The following is a 26,299-nucleotide window of genomic DNA, read 5'->3' on the forward strand; positions in this document are numbered from 1 at the left end:
CTGACGACTCTGCATTTTATCTGTATTGTCACCAAACACCATTATATCATCTGCATATTCCGAGTCATCAAGCTAATCTCCGTGTAAGAGACCGATTTCTCAGAAGCTAGACTACGACAGCGCTTTCTCTAAATGAGTATTTACAGAAAACGTGAACAAAAATGAGGTGTACAATTGTAACTACTTCCAAAGTTCGAAATACGATATTATCACGATTTTACTATGGTTGAACTAATAACAAGTATAACTTTACGCAACAAGATCATGACACTTTTCGTATAAAAATTCATTATACTTACTTAATTACTCCTTTTGCTGTTTAAATGATGATAATGATACTGGACGATCGGAATTTACAGAAGCATTACTTGAATGTATATCAGTCAAATTCCCAGTGTTCGATTTAACGAGTTTTGAGGGAGAATTTTTAAGTTGATTGTCACATTGTTTTATCAAATCTGGAGAAACATTGCGATATAATTCATGGGGAAATGAATATGAAAGTCTGGGACTTAATTTTGCATAACTAATATGACTTTTATACAAACTTTTATCAGTAGGAAACGATAATTTTGGACAGTTTTGAGAGTGGGTAATTATTTTATTGATAAAATTATTGGTGGTATTATTTGATGAACTGTTCGGATGTGATGTTGATGTGATTGAAATATGTGACCGTGCACTAGCAAACTCGGTTAGATTTTCATCTTCCAATGACGAACACATTAGGTTGGATTGCACAAATGATGACTGAGATGAAACATTTGCTTTTGTATTGAAACTTGTACAAAATATCACAGAGTCCGGATAAACCGCAGCACTGAAGGACGATTTAGGTATGGCAGCTGTATTAACTAGATTATGCTCATTAGACCAACTATCACTGTCAAACGGATTAAGTGACTTCCCATAATTATTGGATGACTTATCAGTAAAATTGAAGTTGGATTTGGATTGGAACGAATTTGATGGAAATCTAAAAGATGGCCAAGTGGGACTTGATGCGAAACCTGGATCCCTTGTGAGAAACGATTTTTCGTTTACCAAATCGTTCAAGCCAAGTTCATCACTATAAGTTAACCTTGAATTATCTAACAACGGTTTTGTTTCACTATAGGAAGGATAGACTGAGTTATCTACAGTAGAATTATCATTATGAGAATGAGCATCTATGTCCATTATGTCAGCTTTGTCTGGTATTTGTGAAGAACTTACGACTTTCATATTCACTATTATTTTATTACTATGATTATCATCAGTTTCAGAATTTGTGGAACAGTTTATTTTTTTATAAAAATTACGATAACCATGGTTATGTTTGAATTTATGAAGATTTAATTTTCGTTTAGAAAATGTCGTTAAATGGATTGCTGAACATCGACGATCTGATGCACGCTGACTCCGTGAACCATGTAGACGGAAGACTTGCAAATGACGAAAAGGATTAGACTCTCGACGATGAACGGCAGATTGGCTTTCAGTTATTTTATCAACATTTGACATATGGTCACTACATCCAACCCCAGCATTATTATTTTTGGTATTATCACAGTCTTTAAGATTACTTGTAGATCTTCTATTTTCATACAAATCTTTTGATATAGACTGTCTTACCCTCAATAAACGGGAGATTTTTGAAATAGATTCACTTGTTAGACGTCTATGATGCTTAAAGTTTCCATGTTCCAGTGCACTAATTAAAGGATTATTAACATGTAAATGACTGTTTGATTCTCTTTGTTCATTGATTGTTGCTCTCGCCTGTTAATTCATGTAAAAAAAAAGATTGAAAAAGTACTGTCAATTTAAAAAATATTTGAACGTAAAGTGCATTCCATAAAGGGTTCAGAAACCACCAGGTACATTAATAGTGCATATTAATCTTGAAATAAATGTCAAAACAAAGAAATATAGTTAGTTCTATTGATGACTGTACAAACAACACGAATAACTGGATTCACTTTCGAAAAAAATATTTAATTATGCTTGTTTTATTGTTTCTGTATACATAGAAAACATGAAGTTATTAAAAATATAATAATTATTAAAAACATGATACAGAAAATCAAATCATATTGCGTATACAATTCAAAGTGACTTAAAATTTCAGCATTATATATTTTTTTGTTTGGAGAAAATACTTGTTACCATCTGATTTGTATACTCCTCTCTTTTTTTCAGAATATGGACAAATGTATCCTAATAACAACCAATTTTCCAAACAGTTTTATGTTGATCAGCTTTTACTATGAGAAATATACATTTATGTTATCACCTCACTTAATGAGTAACTTTTGGGATAATCAACAGGTAAAATGGATTGAATTGTCAAAAACGAAATACGGTAAGTTAGGGAGAAAAACTGATATCATAGATTGAAAGTGTCCTTGTATTCGATTATATTCCATTCATATTAAACTTTGATCCCGGTCTACTGAATTCGCCGGACGTAATTTTAAATGTTTAGTCTGTATTTTTTTCTTATAACTTATTTTTACGTATTTCACTTGTAATTATCCCTAACATAACACATTTCGTTGACATTGCTATCACATAATTTTCAACCAAAATAAACAAGCAGGTATTGTTTTTATTTTCTTAGTCTGCTTAATTATTTATTTAACCATGACGTTTGATTAGTAACATGTTATATTCGTTGGTATTGGATGAACATACTTAGGTCATTTTATACTGGTCAAGGTTATACGAAATCATTAGAATAGTGTGCTCAAGAAGTATCAGATAGTTAATGTATTATTTGTTTCATATACATTGACTGCGAAAGTTCTAATGGATAAGCAAAAAAGAGAAATATTGTTTACCGACTATAAGAGAGAAATCTAATAACTGGAGACAGTTACATCAGACAGCTGATGAATTAACGCAATGTAGCATAGTATTGAATATTATAATATTATAATAATATTCAATGACAACAAATGAATTGACAAAGTGGTCCTTTTTTTGTTATAATATATAAACGGTCTATGTCTATATATTCTAAGTCTGAATGAATATTTAGTTACGTAGCTTAAATGTGTACCTATATTCTTTACTGTAATAAATGCATGATAAGAGATGCCTGGTTTATCATTGAAAGATCTTATACAAGAAATATGTTTCTCACAACTAGCCTATCACATATTTTCACTCATTATTTGTTTTGAATAAGGGATTAATAGTTAATAGATTACCTTGTGACTATATCAAGATCAAAATATTATACTGTTCACGAATGAACAGGTTACGTGATTTGTGCATATATTTTTTTCAAAACAACGTTTTCAACTTAAAATGACATTAACTTGAAAACTACCGAAAAATAAAAGGCAATGGGCAATAGTTTTTAGTATGTGAATATTTAGAAAGGGTAATCATATCCAGGTACGGAAATTTGTAGACTAATAAACTCAAACTGACTGCTTTTATAAATCTAATGATTACTATCAATATTTTTTCACTTGGAGTTGTATCCTTATTTAGTATAAATTTTCATACACCAGCTTTGACATTTTCATCATCAATATAATTTCTTTTGCAGGAAATGTACATCGAAAACAGTATATTTAAATCAATTGCAATGATATGTGATCTATAAAATCTACATACTGGGTTACGTGAATCAACTAACTTTACATAGAATGAAATGCTAATTCAAATTATTCATGTGTTCATTTAAAAATTAGTCGTTTGTCTACTACTTCAGAACTTAAATTATTTCTTTCGAATATAATTTCACCCTGAACGTTTTTATAACGGCCAATGTCCATGAAGAATAGTGTTATGGTGTTATTAATCATTTCAATGGGCAAACATCGACTTCATTTAAATATTACTGAATAAAATCAAAAGAATTTCTTTTAGATTCAGTAACACAATAATTAAAACGAATATAAGTTAACTCAAAATTCGAAATTAATCATCCGATCACTTGCTTCGATGTTCTTTACTACTCAGCACCGATTAAAATAAACTCTGAATGATTATACGGGGAAGATAGACAAAGGTAACCAGGAAAGAAATTGCCATACTAAAAATCATCATAGTAAATACATAAATAAATACCTTTTAATACGAATATTTCAACCTTTTTTTGGAACCACGGACACAGTTTCTAGAAATTAGCTTTCTATTGTACACCTAAAATGGCTAACTCAACAAACTTTACGACCGGATATCCAGTGTTAGTTGGAAACAAGTATCTTGATATAATAGTGGCTTTATGTTGTGTATTTGAAAATAAGTAAAACTCCATCATTTGGTTGACGGGACGCATGAATAGTTTTCACTTGACTATATCTAACTGGTGAGTTGGATCAATCAGAATTTGTAAGCAGTCATCCATTAATTTTTATTCAAATATTCCTATATTTACTAAATAATCTGAAATTTCAGTGGTTCAACGTCAGTCAACGATGGCAGTTATTATTTCCTATTTGTTTACAATTACATGCACTATAAACTAAATCTGAATAGCTCATACAATATCATATAATAGCATATTTTAGTTGCATCAATATTTTTTTGTAATAATAAGGTAAGAATACTGTCATTAAACTATTAACAAAAATAAGTTCTACGATCAAAACAAGTATTACGCTTCGAGTGCATTTTGTTTTCTTTTTTTAAATGAAATACACATGAGTATATAACTTTTTTTAGAAAAGAACAACGCAATTGGTGTATCTAGGATCGTTCTTAAGTGAACTTTGATTTATTTAAAGGGCACAAAAACTTTTTTTTTGAAAAAGAAGAAATGTGACGGCACGTATACATATATAAACTCAGTTAATAATAAAATACTTTGCCAAAATTTTATTATTATTATTATCATTATTATTATTATTGAGGTTATAGTTACAACAAATGTATTTTATTTGAAAAAGCAATATAATAGTAAAGAACCGAAAAGTTAATAGTAAACGTTTTTTAATAAACTTCATGTAGAAAGAGTTTGGGATATTTTTTTCTACCTCAGTAGATATTCATCTGGGGACACTGATGAAAAAACTCACAACTGAATAGATGTCATTTCCTGTACCCACTATGTAAAAATTATTTGAAAAAAAGTTTAATTCGGCAAAGAATAATCAATAGAGCAGAAATATTTATTCGTCTGTATTGCTTAAGTAAGTCAGGTTTCTTAAATATTTTATTATTCAATTACCAACTCTGAGTCTGGCCGTAATGTGAAAGAATTATTGAACCCTGTTACTCGTCTACAAATATGGAATAGAAAACTGGGAAATATATTAAAAATATATATAATAATGGTCAAGATTCTCTTAAATTAAGAGATTGAGAGCTATTACCAGTCTGTGATTGAATGTTTTATTTTCCACTAGCCAATCAATCATCTTAAAAAAAGGGACTATTCAAATACAAATGTTTGTCAATCTGGATTCACTTAAACAAACTGACTGAGATAAAAATACTTTTTTCTGCTATTTGGCTACAACGATACGAAATTCCAGAAGATTCATTATGTATCTCGTCTGACTGACAACAAAGTTATTTTTCATCAGAACAAGGTTCGTTCGTTTATTGTTTTCAATAGTATTTTTCCTGAAGTATTAGTTCAAGTTATGGTTATATGATAAATCGCAAGTATTGCATTGGGTCTTACAGGATGCGTGCGGTAAATACTAGCTATACACCGATGAGTGGACGTAAAAGGATTATTATCACAAACTAGATTGTTCATAAGCCCAGCAGAATTTTCACAGGTTTCCGTTGGTGAGAAAACGTACAGAGTTCCAAGAACTTTTAAATATGAGTATGTTGTTTTTGAACTAGATTGGATTATGTGCTAAAAAAAGAGACAATGCAAATTCATATGTTTTGTCATGAAAATATCCATCTGTTTTTCGTAAATTTATTAAGTCTCACTTTCAAACTTGTCAATTACTGAATAACAAGAGACCATTAAAATAAATAGCTGGACAAACAAATGTACTGTGACCAATCATTTATGATTTGAGACGACCCTAAAGTACATCTGAACGTCAACTTTAATTCTCAGAAACATTTATTTCCTTTGATCAGTTTAAATAATTCGATGAGATATCTTAGTTTATCAAAACAATGTGATATATTATTGTAATACAAATTGGATAAGCTAGTGACTCAACAGCGTATGTAGATATCTGTTAAATTAAGCTCAGCCTGGACAAATTGTTGCATAACAAAAACAAAGAATACAATAAGGGGTAATATGAATCAAACCGCTCCGGATATTGTAGTTAAATCAATCTAGCCAGGGTAAGTTTACTGTAAATACGATGTGTTTTTGGATCCATAAGAGAGAGAGAGAGTCTGAATTTTCAAGTGATTAAGGTATCAACAAACACAATTAGTTGCATTCAATGATCTATATTTCCAATTTCATTGAATTCATGATATTGTGTAACCATCACGCAATAGCATTAGTGATATTTGTCTCACAGCCTAAATGATTGAACTCTATTGGTCACTACTTCTCACAAGAATTCATATTGATGGAACAAGCATATTTTTATAGGAATTATAACTGACTAAATTGATATCATTGTAAAATAATAACAATAATTGTTGAAAATAAACAGAAATAAAGGTCAATAGTTTATAAATAGTGTGTAAATAATTATCTGATGAAATAAGAAATCGGAAAATTAAATTATTGATATATGTGACAACGACCTTGTCGAAATTAATTTACACAATATATCAAATGTCAGAAAAGAAATGATGAAATGAATAAATAAGGAAAATTCTTCTATGTTACGGAATGTTTATTATATTACACTTATGATTATTCAAGAAATTTCATGAATGAAAGTATAAACAAAACGTGAATCATCAACATCACAAAATAAATAAACTGGAGGAAGTTACCTAAAACTATGTGCAAATAAACAAGTAACAAAATATAAAAAAATTATTACTAAGAAACATACAAAAGGAAATAAGTGACAACACATCAGGAAAAACAGCATCAACTAACACGAAATCATCATAGTTCTAGTAGAAGAAACTTTAGAAGAAAGAGTAATTAATAAGATTACAGATTTATGTAAAATACAAGAACTAAACATTCTAAAAGTAAGAAATCGGATGTTTATGAGGAAAAACGGAATGAAAGATACCTTAACACAAATGATACCATTATGATACTTATTTTGTACAAAAATACTTCTTAAGTCTTTTTTGACAATTCAGGAGTACTTATATTTTATAGTGAATATATTTTAATGATATGTTAAATGTATTTTTATTTTTACAGATTAATCGAAACTCCACCTGTAGCTCTTCTGCGGTTACTACCGGTTCCAAGCCCGAGTAAAGGCGGAGGTTAGAGCATAAGGTCGGCAATCCTATACTGTAGAAAACAACCTTAATAAAAAGCACTAACCAGAATAAACGAATTGAACCATTTAAAATTTGTCCTCCGAGTTCAATGAAAAATTATGACGTCTCATGTTGAAAGCTGAGATTCTTGGAACGTCATGAAGCCAGTGCCCATTCTAACAAACAGAGCAACGAGTTTTATAGGTACTTGGAATGTCCGGTCAATGTTGGAGATCGGGAGGATTAATCAAATAGCTACGGAAATGAGAAGATACAACTTGCGATTTTCGGAATCATTGAAACACATAGGATCCAAGCTGCACAGCAAAGATCAGATACGAAAGAGATGCTGCAATACTCAGGTCACGAAGTGGAAAATGTTTCACGCTCAGGGAAGTGCTTTGATGCTGTCCAAATAACCACGAAAAGCTCCCATAGGACGGGAATCTCATGTATCCAGGATCAAAAAAGCATCCCTCAAAACAAAGAAGAAGTGGTTCACAATGAATGTTATCCAATGTTAGAAACCCATCAATGATAGCAATGACGACGACAAAGACGAGTTCTACGAGAGACTGCAATCGATCACAGCGAAGAGCTCAGGAAAGAACCTGACCATCCTGATGGGAGGTCTAAACGCCAAAGTCAAACTAGACAGCAAAGGATATGAGGATATCATAGAACGACATGGACTAAGGGGAAGGAACGAGAATGGTGACAGATTTGCTAATTTATGTGCATTGTAACAAAATGGTTATAGGCCACACAGTATCCAAACACAAACGCATACACAAAGCTACATGGACCACACCTGACCACACAACGAGAACCAGCTAAATCATATTAGTATCAATAAAAAATCCAGACGGACAATGTAAGACGCGAGAACAAGGAGAGAGCGCAGCTGACATAGATTCAGATCACCACCTGGTTGTGGCAAATATGAAGCTGAAGCTAAAGAAACACTGGACAAATGGACACATAGCATTACAAAAGTACAATACAACCATCCTACAAGTTACTAACAAACTAAACAAATTCAAGATAACTCTCAACAACGTGCTCCAAGCCTTACAACATCTACTACAACAAGAAGAAATTATGATGGAGGACAACTGGAAATCAATCAAAGAAGCACCAACTTCAACGAGTCAGGTGTTAGGCAACATCAAGCATCATCATAAGGAACAGCAGTTAACAACAACCGAACAGAAACAAAGAAAGTCAAAATACAAGCTGCATACACACAAGCATGAAAACAAGTGAAGAAGAGCATTAGAGCCGACAATCACAAATACGTGGAAATGCTGAATTGGAAGGAAATATGAAACAACTATATGACACGACGAAGAAACCGGGAGAGAAATATTGTAAAATGGAATGATCAATCAAGGACAAGGAACGCAAGCCAATCACCGAGATTCAACAACAGAGGAACAAATGAGTAGAACACGTCGAGGAACTCTTCAATAGGCCAGCTACACTTAATCCATCAAACACCAAAGCAGCACACACTGACCTCCCTAAAGATATCACTCCACCAACGAAAGAACAAATTAGGATGGCCAGTCATCGGAAAAATCAAGAGTGGGAAAATAGAACTACTTGAAAACATACCAGTCGAAACACTCAAGTCACACATAGAAACAACTGCAAGTATACTTCACTCTCCATTCAAGAAGATTTGGAACGAAAATCAAGTGCAGACAGACTGGAAAGACGGACACCTCATCAAGATACCAAAGAAATTGGATCTGAGCAAGCGTGAGAACTACTGAGGCATCACACTACTGTCAGTGCCAGCAAACGTTTTCCAAAGTGTTGCTGAACCGAATGAAAGGCTCAATAGACGTCCAACTTCGAGATCAACTGACTGGATTCTGTGAGGATCGATCGTGCACAGATCGAATCGCGACACTACAGATGATCACCATTGAACAATCAGTTGAGTGGAATTCATCACTATACATCAAGCTCATTGACTATGAGAAAGCATTCGACATTGTGGATGGGAGAACATTATGGAAACTACTTCGACACTGAGGATTACCTGAGAAAATCGTCAACGTCATCCGGAATTCATGCAATGGACAACAGTGCACAGTGGTGCATGAATAACAATTCACAGATGCATCGCAAGTGAGGACTGGAGTCAGATAAGTCTGCTTACCTTCCCACTCAACATACACAAGGGAAAATGCAACATCCTCAAATACAATACGGAGAATACCAAAACAATCACACTTGATGGAGAAACTCTGGAACAAGTGGAAACATTCACTTGTCTAGTTAACAAAATCCACCAACCAGCACGATCTGATTCAGACGTGAAGACGAGGATTGGTGAGGCAAGAACAACATTCCCACAATTCCTACAACAACATATGCAACTCGAAACAACTGTCAATCAATATCGAAATCACAATCTTCAATACGAATGTCAAAACAGTCAGTTCTACTGTACGGAGCTGAAACGCACAGAACCACTACAACCATCATCACAATCATACAAGTATTTCTAAACAATTGTCTATGCAAGAAACTCCAGATCCGTTGGTCGGACACCATAAGCAACAACCTACTGTGGGAGAGGACAAACCAGATTCCATCTGAGGAGGAAATTAGGAGACGACGTTGGAAGTGGATAGGACATTCATTACAAAAATCACCAAACTGCATCATTGGGCAAGCGCTAACTTGAATCCTGAAGCGAGACGGAAAAGAGGAAGGCTATTGGACACACTACATTGAGGATTGGAAGCAGACATGAAAAGGTTGAATAGGAACTGTGAAGAACTGTAAACGATAGTCCAGTACAGGGTTGGATTGAGATTGCTAGCGGACGACCTATGCTCCTCGACGAGGGAGAACGGGTGTACGTAAGTATATTAACTGAATCTAATATCTTTGCAGCTGAATATAACATATTAGTGAAAAATTACCTGGACTTAAAATGTCGTCCAATTAGAGTAAATGACTTCAATTACATAAAATTGATGGAATTAGGATCATAAATTTAGGTCGCGTTGATCAATCATTCTTTACATACGACAAGAATCCTTATGAATATTTAAAGACATAATTCATCCCTTTATTGAGAAGTGAAACGAAGAATAAAATTCAAATTATTACACAATTGTTCAAAGAGTTCGTAGTAAAATTCTATTAAACAAAAAGTAAAAAAATAAGCCACTACATAATCGGTGAAGTTCTAGAATTACACATTAAAATATGTCAAACACTTAATTTTTTATGTATACATGTATACATTCATGTAATTTGCTTTCTAAAACAAGTTCGTATGTAGCTTCCCACCTACACCGGGAATATATGAACTGAAATCAAGAAAATTGTATAGAATTTTCTTTAATATTTTTCGATTTTTTTAGTATCTTGCTATGCTACTAGACATACTAACAGAACTAATATTGCAAAATAGAAAATTTATCGCTAAAAGCTGTACTTTTTTTCCGTTTCATTTGTGTTATCATCATTCTAGTGGTAATATTCATTCTTTAAAATAAAGTTTATCCGAACATACTATAAGTTTCAAATAATGATTAATTATTTTATACAAAACAGTTTACAAGCATAAAACACAATAAGCCATGAAAATCTAAATTAATTCAAGTTTTATCCAGTTTCTTGTTGTTTATACAAAATGCTTTACCATATGCCAACGTGTTATTGTGTTGTTATTGTCTACGGACCTTACTTTGAAAAACTTTTTTAAATTTACTTGTACCGTTAGATCTAGTGTTTAATTCACGTACAAAATCAGAAGTTGGATGGATAAAAGATTAGTAATATAGTTTTAAAAGAAACATAAACAGGTCAATACTGGTAGAGTTTTGTTCTCTAAGCTGGATGGTTTACTTGTGAAGTTTTCATTGTCCTTATGAACAAAATCATCAGTATAAACTTCAAGTTTGTTATTTTTATTTACAAGCGGTATTTATCATGAATTGATTTCAATTAGAGTACTGCTGAAAACTGGAGAGGAATGGATAGTTGTTTTTTTCATAGTACCAGATTCTTAAGTATATCAGACAAACATCTCTTCTATGGGTCAAATCTTGAACGTTCAGTTCTCTATACAATCACAGCGATGAGACAACTAATTTTTTTCTTCATCAAATGTAAAATAACTAGAAAGGTAATATACCGAACTTTCTCTTCAGATGTTGTATATGATAAGTCATGTAAAGACTAGAATAAATCTATATTCGCATAATTAACTCATTTCATATTAACTTAATCTTATAAACAAATACTAAATGATAAATACACCTGTCTTATTATGTCATTTGAAAAATTATTTGTTTATATCTATTTGACAGATAATTTAATACAAATGATCATTGACTTTTATCATTGTATATTCTAATGATTTATCTAAGGCCTAAACCAATTGAAACAGTTCTAACTAAATAAATATTCTTAAAACAATTTTTGAATTACCATTATAGAAATTAGGGATACATTTTGTGATCAAATGTTTATTAAAAGTATTCTCTGTAGCAATTTAAATGAATTATTTTGATCATTTATTGTAATCAAAAAAATCTCTTGGATATTTTTTCTCCATGGAAAAAAAAACATTAAAGCGAAGTGGAAAGCGATAAATTTTTGATTGAAGTCAAGAACAAAGAGAAAAAAAACAAGAGAACAATAATCATTGATCAATTAGACACTTGAATAAGATAAAATACAATAATGTCCATGTACGATTGATTTGATTAGCATAACAAACTTGCCAGTAAATGAACCCCACAAATATGATGAACGTAATGGATCATATACTTTCATATATTCTGATCATCAATTTCAGGACTTACCAACATATGTCTTTATAGTAGGATTTCATTTCTGTTAAGGGAAATTTTCTTGAGAGTCTCACTGGTTTGAATATAAAATTATTAAGTTTTTAGGTGAATGAGTTGTTATCCAACTTACCCCCTATATCTGGTATTCACAACTCTTCTTTCAGTAAATCATGAAACCAAGGATAATATCAATCTTAATTTTAGTGTATGAATAGGTGACTCAATGGTTTGAACACTTGAAATTGAAGTTAGGTTAGACAAGATGTAACGGTGACTTTCATTTGCTTTTTTTTCTCATAAAATATCTCAAACATCTCAAATTACTTCCTATATCGTATGGTTTTATTATTTTTAAACTTTTACAATAAAATATTTAGCATAGAAAAACTAGATAATCAGTAATTCAATTAACACTTATTTTAGCTTAATAATATTTTCTGTCTATTCAAATATATATTATTTCCTGAAGGGTGAAACAATTAATCCAAAATTAATATTGAACTGATTTGAATAAGCATCTGTTAATTTGATAATCATTATAGTAGAATAATTATCTGAATACGTATATATTTGTATTACGTTAATCGGTCTATAAATTCTAAATATAAATTATATGTGGCATAAAATTCAGTTCATTACTGATCAATATTATTATGATAAAATGAGATAACTTACATTACATGGAAGTTTTGTAGTTCTTGTAAAAATGGTAACATAACAAGCCAATACTCTCTTATGTTAATTAAAATTGAGGTTATTAAAGGTGTAAAATATCGTTATTTTAAGAACAGTTCACATTTTATTTTTGTTCCATATCAACATGAAGCAGTAAAAGTTTAATGACACTGCAATCAACATTTAAGTATACCTTGAAATCCATGCATTTGTTTAAATCAATGTATGGATATTCATGCATGCTCTAAAAACACCTTCTATCCAAAACAAATTTACGATTAAGACAAACTTAATTCATGATTATGGGTGTTAGATAGTTGAGAATGTCTAAAAAACAAAAACCAATATTTCAGTACGAAATCTAATGATTGGTGTAATCTTCAAATACGTTAACAACTATTATCAAAAGAATATAATATTCAGTATTTGTCAGAAGATTGACGGTTACTGTATTTAAATAGATATTTCTTGAAATAATATCAGAAACTCTACATCATGAGCCTTGAGTCAGTCTTTTTTAGGTGCTTGCTAGCAGAAATTTATTTATATTGGTTAATACTAATACAACTGACATAGTTCTGTTGCTTTTTTCCCAAACTACGACCTCACATTTTACACAAACACACTGTTTTTAATTCATATTTTTAAACCTAATCCATCTGTGGTAACTAAATAACTTAAAATAACGGTGAAATGATTCTTTTCTATAAAATTCTGAACCATTTACTGACTAGTTTTTAGGAACCTTTACTCAGAGTGTTGTGAATTGAAAGGACAGACATTCGAAAATCACTGTAGAATAACTCACACATTTCTCTTTGACTCTACAAACTACTGATATACAACAAACAACAAGAAAATTTTATTTTGAATGGTAATTTTAACTCATATTATGACAGTTTAACATGAACATTTAGATATATGCAATTAGTTGTCTAAGAGGTGTGATACACCAAGTCACTAGCTACACAAACGTGAAATATTGGCTAAGATGGAATTGTCATAAAAAGAATGGAAGTGACAAGAAAACACTTCAGATTTATAGATAACAATTACGATAATTGAAATCACAGACTAAAAATTGAATACAGCTTACCGTCACCACATTCAAACAATCCATTAAATGCTTTTGCTGTAACAGTATGAGATCTTCAAATGTTAGTTTGGCTTTGTGAAAACTCTTACATTTATTGTTTTTTTGGCTTTTTGTTGTATGTTTCTGCTGCTCATTTGAGTGTTTTCGTTTATCCATGCTTGAATCTGAGAAACTGCTTTGGCTAGCTGGGTGAATATATATAGGTAGGAATGACGGTTTGTTATTCTTGTCTTCAACACTTATTCTTTGATCTGTTCTTTGTTGACTTTGCCGTCCATCATTAAGAGATAATGTACGATCTACTATCTTGCGTTTATTGCTTAATTTGAGACTAGAAGAATGCAAGACCTAAATAAATTGGCAGGTTTCAAAGCAAGAAATACTTTTATATCTAAGTGTTTGTAGTTTAGTCAAATTAATTACTAAAAAAATAACTACGTATATTTTAAATATTTTAACACTAGATTCATATGCTCCGCTTACAATTCAATAACCATTATTTAGTTCGCGCATAAAAGCAGGATCAAATCTTATGACATTCATAAATTGTCGTTCAATAACACGTGTATACATTCTTGAATAAAAACAACTGAGAGAAATGTATCATACTTCCTCTCAAAAGAAAACCGATCATTCAGTTCTTAACCTTATATATGAGGAACAGTCTGGTAGTCGTTAGGATCATAGGCCTGAAGAGGTAGGAATTTGAGATATACGATTCTAAAAGAAATGTCCTTTCACCCGAAACAATGATAAGAAGTTAGAAATATGACACCCACGGTAAAAACACTACATTAAAGTTAGCTAAACTTCTTACTATCACGACCCACAGGTAACTTTAACCTTTTGTGAAGCTTTTAATTAGTTTGTGTCTTTCATCCGTTTTTCAAATGTTTGATTTAAAGAACAGTGTATGTACAGCAGTAACTATAATTTTTATCAGATGTTGACAAAGTGGACGCCGAATAGTTAAATTTATCAATTACTTAAGAATAGCAATAGGTTACAGTCAAACTAACTCGCCGACTATACTTAAATCAATAACTTTTGCATAACGATTTGGTTTTTTTCTTCAGACTGTAATTTGTGATCACTGTGACATTAAATTCATTTCAACTTCCATTTAGTTCAATTTTTAACCATTTTAGAATGCAGACACTAATTTCTCCCTTACTTTAGTGACCTCCTTTATTTACACCCATAATAGACACATTTTCAGGTCTATAATTTGTTGATTTATAATAGTCGACATCAAGTGTGTTGGTACACACAGAAAGAAGTATTGTCGAGGAACCTGAACAGATAAGAGAAAAAATTTATTCGCTAACTTCGACCCATTATTTCTATATCATTTGTTAATTATTTTTTCATAAATGTTCATACTGATCAACTGTAAACAATTTAGAAATATAACTAATTATTTACTGCCCATTATTCAGTGTTTTGCGATTGTAGAATCATCCATTCTCAATTTATATATAAACAGACAAGCCACAATTATCGATATCATTATTTTACATGACTATATATTGTTATTCCTTCATCGTCTATTCTAGTTACGTTTCCTCATAGATCCCTGGATGGTGATCATACATGATACACAATCATACCTAGAACAAATAATTGTACGCGAAAATCATTAAAACAAACAATGTTTTAAAAACTGAAAGTGAACTAAAATACATATTAATCAAAGTATTAACTTACTTTACCGTGCGTTTGTTTTACTAAATTATGGTTATTCCTCCCTGATGAATTATTTGTTTCATATAGTTTGTCTTTCTTGACAATTATATGACCTGAACCAGGAGAAGTATCTTTCGCTACTCCAGAGACTAATTGATTAAATGTTGAAAGATTATGTTCAAACTTTTGATTCATATTATCTAATTCTGAATAATCTGTTTGAACGCATGATTCATTAACAAGGTTCTTTTTTTTATTTTTTAATAAGGTTAATGAGCCACTTCGAGTTAAATTTGAATGATGACTGATTGTTAGATCACTGCCTGTTGAATTTCTTGATGTATCATAACTTTGATCTTTACCTGTTGACTGATTAGCATTTATTATTGACGCGGGTGAAGTAGATGAGTATGATGTGGTTGTTTTGACTTCGAAATAGGCGGATTTCTTTGTTTCATTATCACAATCGTAATCTTCATCAACTGACGGCTCTGGACTTCCGGATTTTTCTGCACAAGCATTAACAGTTGCCATGAGTTGAGCTAATCTTATTCTTGCCTGTCTGGCACGCTAATAGATTAGATAGGAAGTGAATCAAATACAGAATTAATTCAATTTTGTCCCGCAAGTCAAAATGATATAAAGTTAAAGATGTTCAGATACTCGACAAAAACAGTATAACAACCATCGTACCTTTAGGTTTTATTTATTAGTTCATGTTCACAGTAGAAACCTAATTCTGTCAACAAAATGGTGTCACTTTTAATGGCGTTTTATAACCCTGTATAAATTCATTACCTATAATGCTGAAATATATATGTATTGTTTTACGCGAAATTTCCCAAAATAAAATAGGAAATTACAAAGGAACCCAATTATATGGTTGATGTTGAAAATGGTATGATCGGTTATCGTTGTATTAGAATACATATAAAAGCCTACAGTCTGCATAAGATCTCGCAATTACACTATCACTAGTTCAGATAGAAATTCTAACGTAGTTATAGCGTTTGATAATTTGTTTCCCATCACAATACACCTTTAAATAATTTAGCGAAAATAGTGTGCACTTGGGCATTTTGGGCAAATATTTCGGTAACATTTAAATTAATCACGATATTTTAAATATTTGTGGTCACATCCTCACAGTAGTATACATGTCAGCCATCATTTCTAAATTAATTCCACCTGTTTATATCCCATGTGTACTTTTATCACTAAAATAGATTCTTTTCTATGTAATGAAATGATATATTTGTAAATATAATGAAAGATGAAGGCCAATGTATTGCTGAAGATTTAAACGTATTTCTACCACATGTTAAACTGTTTGACCTAAAGTTTTGTAAGGTCACACTGAAACAGAAATCCGATTTGCGTCACTGTAATAAAGCTTAAATATTGATTTAATTGATCTGTTTAATATAGTCGTTAAACGGTAATTACACTAAGCAAAATGAAGACTTTTCAATGAAAAAAATTCTTTCCTTTAATCGTGTTTAATAGCCAATCAATTCGGACGTCCTGCTTCTTAAAATTTTCCTGTAACTTTTGAACTAGCTGAATATAAACATACATTGTTTTAACTACAGTGTTTTTGTACTTAAATTTGTCTACTGAAGTCTTTGTCCAGTTCGACAGTGAAATTAGCAGACAATTTTGTGAAAATGAACTTGTGAAATATAACAGATTAAGTAAAAAAAAGTATAGAGGTTTTGTATGCTAATAAGTTCAATTTGCAACTTAGTCATCAGTTTATTTCGATATCTTTCAAATTAAATAAATATTTATGAATAGTAGGCATATAACTAAATAAAAAGAAAACATAATTTTTTCCCAATCACTGGTGATGATATGCTTAAAGTATATCAGCCTTTTATAATTTATCCTACAGTAAAATGAGTGTTGAAAACTTTAGGAAAACCTATTTATAATCGCTAATGTAATTTACGAATTATTCTCCTCTGAATATACCAAATCCAAAACCATGCCTCCTAGACTTACTTTTTGTGCCTGTCTTTTATCAGATCTTTGACTTTGATTATAAATACGAGAGAAGTTTGATACAATAACGGGAACAGGTAAAGCAATTACAAGCACTCCAGAAAGTGAACACATACCACCAACAATTTTTCCAACTATTGTCTCTGGAACCATATCTCCATAACTGATAAAAAACAAACAAAAGTTACCAATATTTTATTACGTGCTCGGACAGATCACAGAACCTCAGCTACACTTCAGTCTGAATATATTTAACTTTATTAAGCCCTTCAATTAACTTATCTAACAGAATTGTCATTCGGTCAGTAACAATTTGTCTATATATTTGCATGATTATCATGTTTGTGTGAGCATGTATTCTTGAACATGGGTTAGATCTTACACGCATATCTTACCAGCATAAGTGTTAGTTACTTAAATTATTTGATGACTGATTTCGTTCCCCATATATATGGTTCTTAAATCCAATGTCTAAGTCGTAATCGTTCGCATTCATTCCTATTCGCATCAATGTTCGTATTTACTTTAAGTGTTTGTAATTTTGTGATCTGGGCTGTACAGTAATGAGCTTAAGTTAACGCTTCGTATTATCTTCCGAAATATAATCACCGTTGAGAGCTTTCGAAAATTGACCATTAGAACAAATTATATACAAAGCATAGGAATTATGTCGAAGGAATTCCACTACAAAATAGTTAAAGTACTCTATTATGCTTAAGACCAGCCATTTAACGGATATGGTGGGATGGTTTTGGAATTTGTTTACAAAAACCAGACAGTTCAAACCAAGTAACTGATACTGGTATAATAATATTGTTTTGAATGTAGACATGAACATAAATTCCTCTAAAACTCAGATATTAAAGCTGTACAGAAATGTCAAATATGATTACAATGAAGTATAATTTATCAACTAACCAAACAGCTAATTTTATGAAAAAATTATATCACGATTTCCCTAATACTCATTAAGGTTATAGACGTCCCAGGATTTATACTACTTACCACCATAATTCAGTAAATTTAATTTACAATACTCCTTACTAACTGTATTTTGCCTTACAATTAAGGATTAAGGAAAACATGGTCTGTAAACTATATAAAGTACAATACAAACATAGACACAAGAAAACAATTATTTAAAATGATATACTTTTAGGAAAAATACCATTTTTGAGCTTCAGTTTTTCTTAATGACAAGATTGTCTTTCATGAGGAAATCTGAAGAAACACTGGACAAATGGACACATAGCATTACAAAAGTACAATACAACCATCCTACAAGTTACTAACAAACTAAACAAATTCAAGATAACTCTCAACAACGTGCTCCAAGCCTTACAACATCTACTACAACAAGAAGAAATTATGATGGAGGACAACTGGAAATCAATCAAAGAAGCACCAACTTCAACGAGTCAGGTGTTAGGCAACATCAAGCATCATCATAAGGAACAGCAGTTAACAACAACCGAACAGAAACAAAGAAAGTCAAAATACAAGCTGCATACACACAAGCATGAAAACAAGTGAAGAAGAGCATTAGAGCCGACAATCACAAATACGTGGAAATGCTGAATTGGAAAGAAATATGAAACAACTATATGACACGACGAAGAAACCGGGAGAGAAATATTGTAAAATGGAATGATCAATCAAGGACAAGGAACGCAAGCCAATCACCGAGATTCAACAACAGAGGAACAAATGAGTAGAACACGTCGAGGAACTCTTCAATAGGCCAGCTACACTTAATCCATCAAACACCAAAGCAGCACACACTGACCTCCCTAAAGATATCACTCCACCAACGAAAGAACAAATTAGGATGGCCAGTCATCGGAAAAATCAAGAGTGGGAAAATAGAACTATTTGAAAACATACCAGTCGAAACACTCAAGCCACACATAGAAACAACTGCAAGTACACTTCACTCTCCATTCAAGAAGATTTGAAACGAAAAAAGCAATCACGCTTGATGGAGAAACTCTGGAACAAGTGGAAACATTCACTTGTCTAGTTAACAAAATCCACCAACCAGCACGATCTGATTCAGACGTGAAGACGAGGATTGGTGAGGCAAGAACAACATTCCCACAATTCCTACAACAACATATGCAACTCGAAACAACTGTCAATCAATATCGAAATCACAATCTTCAATACGAATGTCAAAACAGTCAGTTCTACTGTACGGAGCTGAAACGCACAGAACCACTACAACCATCATCACAATCATACAAGTATTTCTAAACAATTGTCTATGCAAGAAACTCCAGATCCGTTGGTCGGACACCATAAGCAACAACCTACTGTGGGAGAGGACAAACCAGATTCCATCTGAGGAGGAAATTAGGAGACGACGTTGGAAGTGGATAGGACATTCATTACAAAAATCACCAAACTGCATCATTGGGCAAGCGCTAACTTGAATCCTGAAGCGAGACGGAAAAGAGGAAGGCTATTGGACACACTACATTGAGGATTGGAAGCAGACATGAAAAGGTTGAATAGGAACTGTGAAGAACTGTAAACGATAGTCCAGTACAGGGTTGGATTGAGATTGCTGGCGAACGACCTATGCTCCTCGACGAGGGAGAACAGGCATAAGGAAGTAATATTTGTTCAAGCTATTATTTAGTAACAAGGAGAAAAATGAAAGCAAACAATAATGCATCATATTCTATGAACATTGATTTATGTTCGATACGGCATATCATTTACGTTCAGCTTGCTCTAATTACTGTGCATTTAGCACTTTGAAAGTTATACGTGTACGTATATACCACAAAATGCATTACTGGCTTTTCTGATTCACAGAAAAATAAGTTTAACGAATAAAATCTAACATACAATGAATTTCCCCTACGGAAGTCATCTAACTCAATTCGGACAGATATATATAGAAAGAATAAATTAATGAGGAAATGTTTCTATATATAAAGTAGGTTATCTAGGATTTCTTTATTTCCAAATTTAAGGATACTAAAGCTCACATTTAGGTCAAATATCGAATAAGTATGTAAACAATATTTACTATGAATTTACGAATCACACAATATCTTTTATTATTAAGCAATTCAATCTTTTTCAGTTCTAAACATCACTTGAAAGACCAGATTTTTCCTTGAGGATAAAACACATAAGTAATGAGAGATATGACACCCAAATAGTCAAAAATGATTATTGACGATATTTATAAGAATATTCTGTAATTTGTCAATAAATTCAACATATTAAATGAAGTTATTTTAATATGGTAGAACACAAAGATTACCATCGTATTCTTTTCATTGCACTGCTGTATATACTTCACATGTCAACTTTATAACTTCGCGGATTGGTTGAGGTTAGACATTAGCGCCATTGGATCTTGGCTCGGTGGTCCAGTAAGTTAAGCGTTCGCGCGCGAGACTCAAGGCCCTGGGTTCGAGTCCCGCGGCGGGATAGTGGATGCGCGCTGCTGAGGAGTCCCACAACAGGACGAAACGGCCATCCATTGCTTCCAGGTTTTCGGTGGTGGTCTATCATCAATCGGTTCATGATCTCAATCAAAAACTTAACAATCTCCACAACCCCTAAACTGATAACTTTATAACTGCTGTATTTAAAACCTACTTAAAATATTTCAAGGGGGATAAATCTCAGCCGGATGCAAACAAAGCGTAACTGATAAGTTGATCTTAAAACTAACGTAGTGGACAAAAAACAAAAACCGTGTTCCTATCACAACACTATCCCTTAGATTTCTCAACGACAGCAAATTAAACTGTTAATTTTTTCATTGAATTTTCGTTGTTTAATCTCAAAGATGTCGTCCACCGAGAACTAGAGTAAGATTTTGGTTTCTACACCGCCTCTCTCCTAATATACTCCTATTCTTAAAAAGAAATTAAAACGTAACAATCATATTTTCTCAGGGTTGAAAATTTCCTTTACTAGTAATTCCTAAGCTTTCCATTATAATCTAACCAGTAATTTATTGAATAGCTAAACTTTCAATTGGTACCAAATTGATAAAGGAAGCAATATCATAAAATTACCTGGTGTCACCCTTTACATTCAGTGGGAACAATTCACACTAACTTAATCCCTTCAAATCAAAGGAGAAATAACTAAAAGACGAAATAAAAATTGGCCTACAAAAATTATGTATAAAAGTTTCATGACAAACACCACTCACTACCCGTCTTTATTTAAAATTATTTATGTAAACTTACCCAAGTGTAGTCATAGTGACGATAGTATACCAAAATGATGATGGAATACTGGAAAAAGTGGTCCCTTCAACCGATTTTTCAGCATAATACATAACAGTAGCAAAAATAATAATAACCATTGTTAGACTAAATAGAAGAAAGCCCAGTTCTGATGCACATGACTTCAAAGTGTAGCCGAGTATTCGTAAACCAACACTGTGACGAGAAAATTTGAACACTCGAAATACTCGAAATACTCGTAACGTTGTAAACACACCAGAAACGCTCTGTAATAAAAAGGAAAATATATGTTTGTCAATCTGATCGCTAGTTCAACTTATAGCGTTTCAGTGAATCAATATAACTTTAATCATTAGACGAAACAGAGAATGTATTTGTGATAATGTTTATTAATGCTTTAAGTTACAAAGTTCAAATGAAGTGTGGAGGTTCGGCGAAACTAGTTAACTGTCTATTTTGCATTGATGAGGTCGAATAATCGACATAACGGTTTTTATCGTCTGACAAGCACTTAATCAAATGATGTGATTCAAATAAACCATACTTTATTTAATCCAATCACTTGTTCCACAGTAATTAAAACGGTTTTACAAAAAATTATGTAAATACCTTAACTTTTTAAATAAAAAGCTGAATCCATGCATAATTAAACAGCTTTTAAAGTATATAAATTACATCCGGTTTAATTGAGATCTTTCACGATTGCTCAACAAAATCAATATATTTAGAGAAAAAGAATACCGAAATTATAAACAGATCATAATTATATTTTTAAGATTAAATAATACTTTTCAAAATTAAACATTAATTTAGCGAAACAAGTAAGCACTGAAGATGCATTATAGATCTTTATTTTTTGGTGCAACAAAATACATTTCAATAAAAAGTCAAAATTCAGAGGAGATTTTTTCCTAACTAAACTTTCTTTGTAGGCGGCATGGACATTCATATAGTTTCAGAAAAGTTTTAAAATAAAATTTTAAAATCCAACCAAATTGTTTACATCATATAAAATAGTAAAAAGGCTATTATTTGTTAACTAACATTCAACAGATATTATATTTATCAGGAAAGTCCCATGTCATAAATCACTCTGTCCAGAAACTTAGTATTTGATATGAACACTATTATCAACAGTTTCGAGTATAATTTAGATTACCATTATCCTAATCTCTTACATTATCGATGGAGAATAACCAAGATTTTTCATAAAGCTGTAGTTCATGAAGAGATTTCTAATGAGAAGTAAGAAGATAATGTTTTTAGCTATTTCGATTACAAATTATATATTATTTCAGATAGAAAATCATGTTCACATGAGTCGTCAAAAATACAAGATAATATGAATTAGTAGCAGTGCTGTACGTAATTTTGTGTGGTTTATGGTATAGCTTGCACCATTTCATAATTTCAACATCGAACAAATTGAACGAATTTATGATAAGTAAAAACTATTATCTCTATTTTCATTAAATTTCTAAATTACTGAATAGCCTACTATTAACTAGAATAAGAACATTAACTAGGCGTTATACTATTGGCATTAGCCGTAGTTTTCGAATGGCTTACACAAAATTATGTAAACGTGTAGCACACATGATGCTTGCATATAGAAGCGTAATGAATTATTGGAGCATATATTTTAATTATGGTATCTTTACTGGCATTCCATTCTACAATACAATTTCTGATTCGGATAAACAAATTGCTTATAAAAACACATAAGAGTAGTGAAGTTATTACGCTAATTCAAAGATTTTAGAAAAAGCATTCCAACTACACTCCCATCGCTTTATGCTACATATATATATGCAAGTTCCGAAAGAAGTAATGTAAATGTGAAAAAATAAGAATGGTAGTAAAATGAAATGGAATAAAACTATTTCACTTAAAAATCAATGACTAATAACAGTTTCTTACATTACTTGTTTTTTTTTGTAGATGGTCAAAGTGACTAGTGTTTTTAACCATATTTCTTAAACGTATTTATCAACTCACATATACTTGATAAAGGTGACATCAATGAATGTCAACACAGAGTCATAGAAAATATTATCTTCCAAAAAGACTTACAAATTCATGTAACATTGCTTCGAATAAAAGTCACTTTATAAAAAGATGTATTTGGGAATTTATAAAAATTGTAAATATGAAATTTTAAGTTAATGAATGACCGATAAGGATACCAACAAGTGCAAGTTTAATTTCTCTAATTAAAATAAAAATTTCATATTAGTTAAAACATTTGTATGATGTGATTATGCAATTAACTAATACAAATCACTTAACAGTTCATTCATTATGGTAATGGTAATATTAATCCATTAAAAGATCTCAGAAGTTACTCGTAATTTAATCTTTGCTAGGATATAACAACTACTTGTTTTTTAAAGTATAACATTCGAATTATAAATGTTAAATATCCATAACCAAAGCACTTGCTGTAATTCTATGCTTCATGACTTTTAAATGATATACTTGATAGTTATTATAAATACTCCAAAGTTTTATTTTCACAAGCTCTTTCTGACCAAACTTTATAACTGAGTTACAGTAGAACATTGAAAAAATTAGATTTAATCTGAACAATTTGTTTGTTTTACAAAATATTAAATTGAAAATATAACCGATATAAATGGTTGTGTTGGTTTAAATTTTGTCGGGAAATGTATTATGCAATCTGCTAAAATGTCAAGATTTTCAAAGCAACTAACTTTTAACGTGATCTGACAATCATAAAGTATAAATGTTTTGTAAAATGTCGAACCTAAGACATTTTTACAAAAACTAATTAAATCTATGATACTATTTTTGTTTTTATCATTATAATTGATGCATCCCTGCTATACAAATTTAAGACATGAAATGAAAGTTATTTATAGGAGATTTGAAAACCCTGAAACTTTTCAACAGTGTGGTCATATTTAAAACATCAGTCAATCTTCATTTCTATGAATCATTAGACAATATTCATTTAAAAAATGTAACTAAAAGTCTGTCTTCGTAACTACTAAATAATAAAATCTTGATTTCCTGTGAAAATATGAAAGTCTTAGTTACAACACTGTATTTAGTTTGATAGTTAAAGAGCTATTATTCTAATGGCTGCCGAATATTTCGCTGAAGTAATTTACTGGTTTTATTATGGACAGTGTGTTCTAGTTAATATAATTTGAATAAAAAGATAATTAATTTCTTTATAATAATGTTCAATTAAATAACATTGTTCAGTTAAGTTTTGCCCTTTGTCTATTGAAATTATTTTAGCATCCACTAACTACATTTAACCATCTGCTAACGATCGGTATTTTCTGAGAATTAGGTAATCATGGTCACAAAACCATCTCACTATCCTACTAAAGTAATCACTTTCAGTATTGTACTAGCAAGAATATTTAAAGGATATCTAAGTACTTTGGCTGGTGACAATCATAGATACTAATTCTTTCACTAAATGTCATACTATCCGGCATATATTCACTTATCACCTTTTTCTTTGAACCGAACATGGTGTAATTGACTTGATTTTATTAGAATGAAATAAACTCTGCTCGTATTTCTTTTAAAATAGGAGATTTAAAGCAGAACTCTGTTATCCCTGATTCTAACAACGCTTTCAGTCAAAATTTTAAAGTATGATAGAGAACCAGTTATTAAGTATTTTATCGTTAAACTGATAAGACTATTTAAGATGATTTGTTGTCATCGTGAAGTTGAATCACAAAACCATTTCTTTATTAAGTGACACAATCCTGTTTCATACAAATTTTACTGATGTAAATGATTATTCAAGAACCTCTTTAAAGTTTTAGTAGAAAACTGCACGAGTAGCTTAAATACTACTATTTGTTTTACTTATTTGCTTTACTTTTGTTAATTTATTCTTTCACTGTGCTGATTTAAAGTGTGGTAATATAAATTCATTTTCATCTGCTCCAGTTCCTACATTGATAATAACCGAATGAAGTACTTCATACGTCAGGTTTTAGACTGAGATGAATAGTGATACAAGATCCGGTCTTTAAAATATTATTAATTTATTACCATTTTCCTGTGCATTTCTGGCTCGGTATCTTTAGATCACTTGTCTCACTCCTCCAATATCATAAGCTTACATTACCAAATCAGTATTCTTATTTGAACAGTAAAAATGACTTATCCAACTGGCGTGTAAAAACGTTAAGTATATTTATAGTTTAGGTAAATTAATTTATTTTATCCATTAACTTAACCATTGTCTGACAGCCTACTTGATCACAATATGGGTGTGAATATCGCACTTCACAATATTATGCAAATACCAATAATTCAAATACATTCATCCAATGGACTGATATTTTGATCTAATTATAAGGGTAACTACATACAGATGAAGTCTCAATTCCTTTTAAGTGTAACAATATTAAGTGATGAGAGTGTAAGTGAGTTCCATATCTGGATATATATAATTACTGAGCAAAAAATCA

General features: G+C 31.3%; 1 protein-coding gene across 1 annotated transcript in view; it reads right to left on the reverse strand.

The window, feature by feature from the left end:
• The window catches only part of KCND1 (Potassium voltage-gated channel sub D member 1), a 60,084-nt gene that overhangs the window by 17,797 nt on the left and 15,988 nt on the right, over positions 1-26,299 (reverse strand). Inside the window, exons 2-6 of the mRNA XM_051209305.1 lie at positions 21,834-22,099; positions 17,614-17,776; positions 15,631-16,179; positions 13,924-14,271; positions 300-1,761 (exon numbers count right to left, since the gene is read on the reverse strand). Of these exons, the coding sequence (XP_051074747.1) occupies positions 304-1,761; positions 13,924-14,271; positions 15,631-16,179; positions 17,614-17,776; positions 21,834-22,099 (2,784 nt within the window). The 3' untranslated portion in view covers positions 300-303. The remainder of the gene's footprint in view (positions 1-299; positions 1,762-13,923; positions 14,272-15,630; positions 16,180-17,613; positions 17,777-21,833; positions 22,100-26,299) is intronic.

Source organism: Schistosoma haematobium, chromosome 1, assembly GCF_000699445.3.
Source record: "Schistosoma haematobium chromosome 1, whole genome shotgun sequence".
Taxonomy (NCBI): domain Eukaryota; kingdom Metazoa; phylum Platyhelminthes; class Trematoda; order Strigeidida; family Schistosomatidae; genus Schistosoma; species Schistosoma haematobium.